The following is a 6,000-nucleotide window of genomic DNA, read 5'->3' as shown; positions in this document are numbered from 1 at the left end:
CTGGGGGTGGGGGGGGGTGGAATCGCTTTTAACCAAGAAAGAGGAGAACATACTTACTGTCCTTTTGTCATGCTACAATGGCAATTTTAATTTTGAAGGCATGTCTCCCTATTGTAAAGAGAGAATGTGTCTTTAATAACAAGGTAAGAATAACAGTAAGGAGCAATCTTTGAAATTCTTTCTTTGCATTTAAAAGGATCTTTTTGTAAATTGTTCTGCAAATTTGTTTATAAGCAAGCTGAACATAGAATGAAAAACGTTACCTGATACATTTGTGCCTCATATATAACAATTGTACCAAAAGACTGTGTTTTAATAGTGCTCAGGTAAAAAGTCAAGCATTCAGAAGTTAGGAAATGCCTGAGTTGTATTGTTACAGCCTCTGACAGCACCAACAAAGAGCCTGTGGCCCTGGGCTGGAGCATGTTGGGTGCACCTAGATTCTTCAGGAAACTCAATTTAAAATTCCAAGTTTCTCAATATTAATGCAAAACTTACAAGGTGACGTTTCAGCAACAGCAAAAGTATAGTTTTAGTGTAACCTTTTATCCCAATTTTAAGTCCTTGTACTAAAGTTGGGAAATACTAGAGATTATCAGCAAAGCCATTATAAGAATTCTCATAGCATAGGCAACCCAATGTATTTTTGCAAAATTTACTTGGTAGGTATGCCTAGCAACCTGGAGGCATACGCATATATGCCATAATACCTGTCCAAAGTAGAAACATCTGAAGGAAACCTGCTTACAGAAAGAAGCAGCAATTTTCTATGGAACACTGTTATGTTGCTGTCTTATCATGCTTCATTTCATGTTCTACAAAATAGTGCTGCCACCTCACAGTTTTATTATTAAACCAATGATATTTGGTGGAGGATCTTTGCCTGTTTTCTATTTTAGATTCTCAGAGTGGTGAAATGACATGGAAATACCAAACTACTTTCTTTAAAATATCTTTCCAATTCTTATAATTTCAAGACAGAGGAGTAATAACTTGAAGGGAGTTATAAAATGTGCTTCAGTACTCTTAAATGTTTAAAACCCAGCAGTAAGTAAAGTGAGTATTTCTGTTCTGTTTAAAGCAGAATGTCATCAGCGTTAGGACTGCTGCTTGAGTTTTAATTGTCACAGGATAAGGGATATTTATTTAGTCTTCCTAAGGTATGAAGTCTGCTAAAAATACTGGGCAATAACAGGGCTCTGAGCTGCGTCTGACTTTCCTGTTCTTTGTTTTAATAGTTTCTAGTTTCTGAGTGCATGTACTTTTTTCTATGGTACTCTGTAACAAATAGTTTCTTATTACTTACGTAGTAAGTTTAAAGGAAAGAAAAAATTAAAAAAGAAAAACCAAAAGAGCCAAATTATCATTACAGAATAACACTTATTTTTCATTTCTTCTAGATAAAGACCTTGACAAGCTCTTATCACTCTTAAAAAGTCCAGAGAAGCAAACTGGGTGGACAGAAATTTGTAGAAAACAGTTCTGCAAAGTCATGAAAGCCAGACCAGGTGTCATCAGTGGAACAAGTGAGTATGACTTACTGAGTTTTAACAAAGCAAGTAAACAGAAGGCCACTGGTAAGCAATTGTTCTTTAAAGTTTATTGAGGGTTATGTTATCTATACAAGCAGTCAATAATTTTGTGTTGATGATGAAAACTATTTCAATGGGATTTTCCTAAGAAAGCAAAGTTTATGCCTCATGCCATATTTTTCTTTCTTTATGGCTGTCTTCCCTCTATGTTGGCTGTTTTCAGGGAAATTTGACACAGAAAGAGGGCTTAAATAAGTCTTTGTTTCAGATCTCTGAAGGGTCTATTATTGAGATGCTGAGAAAATGGAAAAGAGAGCGTGAGAGGAAACAGACATTTCCCAGAGATCAGTAGTAACTTTAAGATGGGTTGGGAAATTATATTAATGGCCAATTTCAGTAAAAATTTTCAGTATTAAGCCATACTAAGCATCAAAGAACCCACTCATTCAGATTTTTCTTCATTTTCATACGTATTTTCTAGTGAAGAGTGCACTTATGCAGGACCATTGGTATAGATCAGTTAAAACAATAAACCCGCCAAAACAAACCAGTCATCACCCATATGACACAAATCATCAGAAATCAGACTTAATCATTCACTTGTAATGTTATATAAACTTGTGTAGCAATAAAGAAGTTAGGTGTTTTCAGAAATTTTTGGCTTCCATTTCTGTAAGAATTCTAGTTATAGTCAGATGGTCAGTACATAGTCTAACTTTTTCTTTACAGATGCCAAAGATTTCCCTTTAAATTCTTTAGGTAAGCAATTAATACAACTGATGATGAAAACAGATGAAATATCTTCTATATGGGATCAAAGTAACCCAGAATTTGTGTTCTAAATAAGAGATCTGAATTTTATGGTAAATTATGTAGCAATATTAAAGTTACAGGGTGGTTTCGGAAGCCTTAAGGAAGTCATTTATACAGGAACTGATTTAATATTAAAATAGGTAATAGGAAATTTGTCATTTATATAACATAGTTAAAGTCAATAATTATTGAATGTTTCTAAATTCTGAGCTTTCTGTTCTTACTGCTTGTTTGAAACAAGCTTGAGTCTATAGTCTTAGGTGATTGTAAATTAGTCAGAGCTTTCACCTTCCATTTGGAAGGATGTGTGTGTAGACAGAATACATATGTATTTATATGTACTGCATATATGCACTTGTAATATACATTATATTGTACACTTCCACAAATGCATGCATTGAGTTAGCTTTGTGAAACAAGTGAACAAGTAGAGATTCATAACCATTCAGAAACAACTGAATGTATTTTATATGAGCTTCTGCTAGTATAAGAAAAAATAAATTTAAGAGTAGCAAATAAAAAAACCCTAGATTTTTCTAGAAAAATTGTATGTTTACTTTTCTTGCATAACTCTGATCTAGTAGTTCAGTGAGGGATTTTTTTTGGTGTTATGTATTGTGAAGCACAAATACTTTAGTCTTTGTAAAATCAATTTTATTTGAATGCAGCATATTTTCTAGATGGATCTTTTCTTGGATTATGTGACATTTTTGTTGAAAATTGTTAGTCTGTCTTCCTGCCTCTAACAGGAATTATTTGTTGAAAAAACATATTTTTACAAAACCCAGAACATACACTTAAAGTAGGTGGCTTACAAAGAAAAAGAAAAATCTTTCATTTTGTCCTTTGTAGTTACCCATACACAGCCTCAAAACCTGTGTAGGTTGTTTTCTGCAACTTTGTTGGAGATTCCAGAAGGTAGAATGAGGAATTAAAGAGAGTCATTAAGATTTGTTAACCCAAAGCAAAAAATTATGCTTGCTTTTGGATAACTGTTTCCAGCTGAGATGGAATTGGGGGTAAAAGTCAGCAAGAAAGTATCTGTGAAATTGTTAAGCCTCACAGGGATTTCTGCAAGTGCTTTCACAAACCACACAAAGTAAAGTATGAAAATAGAAACAGAATAGCATAACAAAACACTAAATAAATAAATAACAACACCATACAAAAGAATAGTAATATTATGAACTGAGAGTAAGTACTGGTAATTTAAAATGGATGCAAAGCTGTTCAAATGTTGCCTATCTGCTTGGAGATATTTCAGAAGCAGCAAAATATCTGCTGGCTATGTGGTTTGAGACATCATGTTCATTGAAACTGTTTTATGAGAGACAGCTGTGCTGCTATGTATCTTTTGCAGCATGTGAAGCTCTCCCAAATTTCAGAGGGCTGAGAGGCTTCAGTCCACATTCCAAGAAATGAAAACCTTCTCTTTAGTTACAGATGGAGCAAACTCCAAGGATTATAGAACAAAGATGCACACTTATGCTTCCTCTACTGGGCCCCTTCTAAGGGAAACTAACATTAACAGCAGTTGAACCAGAACTTAATCAGCAAAGACAACATTGGATTCAATGACCATATAGTGTAGTGTCTATTGATTTTTTTTTTTAAATATTTTATATATGACTACACACTCCTAAATTAAAATTCTCTTTATTTTGAATATGTGGATTAAATTTGCACAAGGTAATTGCCAGTCTCTTAAAACCTTCAGTGTTAATACAGCCAAGCTGCCATAATTAAAGAAAATCAACATTTTCACCAAGTTGGTAGGCCACAACACTAATCTCTGTCTCTGAACATAACCTCTGCATGAGAATGTGGGCTTTTGCAACAATAATGACTGTACCATGCAATGAACTTTCCTAAATGTTTTTTGTCTACTTTCCCAGTTAAATGAAAAATCACTAAGCCAATTTCCACCTTTATAAAGATTTTCAGGGAGTGTCCAAATGGCAGCTAAATGATTTAGTATTAAAAGACAAAAAATAAAATAACTACTTTTCATTTCACATGGACATTCTTTTGGAAGAGAGAGTGTCCTGTGAAAACCCTCTATTCATGTATTAACCACATTTGTTTTGGTAAATTCTTATGTATGTGTCTCTCAAACTTGATTAAAAGCTCTTCAAAGATCCTGATAGGTACTTAGATAAATACTTTCAAATGGTGGAAATCAATTTAGTGCTTGAATTTCAAAAGATTGCTTAGCAGTTGAGCTGTCACTTCTCCCATTAACTCAAGCACTGAACTGAAATATTTGACTGCTAGGTCAAGCGTATGGATACCTTCCAACAAAAAGGGAAGAAATGTACAATGTTCTGACTTTGTTTTAAATGTTCTAAATTATGTAGTATTTTAGTCTTTTTAACATAGTTCCTGTTTGTTGTTATAGTATGGCATATTTCAGTAATCACACTACTAATAACCATACTGTAAACATCTAACTAGTTACAAATTTTAAGTTAAATTTCTGCTTTTTGCTTTCTACAGCTCCAGGTGTAGACACTTTTGCTCATTTTACACAAATACTTATTGTTTGTGGACCAAAGTCCACTAAGCATATTAGTGAGGATTAGGGAGATTGTTTATTTGTTCATTCTCACAAAACGAATGAACTTGTACTCTTCTATAAAATAAACTGCTTTTTGCTAGCCCCATGTGGTTTGTTAACCATGATTATACATAGCTATATTATATTTAATTAACAGTTTCTTTGCTCCATAAAAATACATAAGAATATAAATTACACTTGTAATTTTTTTGTTTCAATTTAGTAGTTGTTTGTGATGAAAAATTAATTTTGTTACACTTGGAGCTGGCAACTCTAACTGTAAATCTGTGTTGAGCTGTTGTAGTGAAACTTTTCCCCTTTGCCCTACTCATCAACATAGTATTACCAAAACTCAACCTTTTAAAAACTTTTTCTGGACTCATTCAGTGTAAATGAATTTCTGTAAATGTTTTAGACAGCTAATCAAGAAAAAAAAATCATGATTTAATGTCACTATCTTAGCTTGAAATGGTTGGAAGAAGAGTTAATTGTCTTTGTTATCTTTTTCTTCATTGTTTTTCTGGCATAACAAGCGTGTGAATGGGGGTTCTGTCTTCTCCTCCTCAGGCACAGAAGAGCTTGCACTGCAGTCTCCTGTGTTAGTTTTCCTGTCAGCAAGGCTAGCTCAAGAGTTTTCTAGCTTTCTCCATTGCCACCTCCACCATAGGTTGTTACGCCTTACTTGTGCTGCTACAACTGTTTATACAGCTATCTGCTAAAATGGTGTAGTGGAGTTATTCGATCTAAAGCCAGCAAAACCACCTGTGGTTGGAGTTATGGGCGGGAATGCGGGGACCAGGGGCTGAAGCTTCAGTGCTATTAAATTGATACCAAAGAAATGGTATCGTGCAGTCTTAAAACAGGAAATCCCACACATAGCAGCACTTGTTACTCCCTAAATACACTTCCTTGCCTTGAATTATTGTGAAAAGAAGGTTATATCACTGTTCTTTAAATCCTGTTTATCATGACAACAGAAGCTGGTTTAGAATAGCATTTACTTATAAAAAATGTTCATAGTTGCTATCTTAAATTTTTAATATGGTTTATCCCAATATGGACTTCCTCCATGCCATATGCATAAAGACTTCCTTGTAT

The 6,000-nt window shown here is 34.0% G+C and overlaps 1 protein-coding gene across 1 annotated transcript in view; it reads left to right on the top strand.

The window, feature by feature from the left end:
* Positions 1 to 6,000, top strand: part of TBC1D32 (TBC1 domain family, member 32) — a 75,365-nt gene that overhangs the window by 50,986 nt on the left and 18,379 nt on the right. Inside the window, exon 25 of the mRNA XM_009705173.1 lies at positions 1,401 to 1,526. Coding sequence (XP_009703475.1) covers positions 1,401 to 1,526 — 126 coding nt within the window. The remainder of the gene's footprint in view (positions 1 to 1,400; positions 1,527 to 6,000) is intronic.

Source organism: Cariama cristata, unplaced genomic scaffold, assembly GCF_000690535.1.
Source record: "Cariama cristata isolate BGI_N322 unplaced genomic scaffold, ASM69053v1 scaffold10608, whole genome shotgun sequence".
In the NCBI taxonomy this organism is placed as follows: Eukaryota; Metazoa; Chordata; class Aves; order Cariamiformes; family Cariamidae; genus Cariama; species Cariama cristata.
The sequence above is the reverse complement of the archived record's forward strand: the minus strand, read 5'-3'. Positions and strand labels throughout refer to the sequence as shown.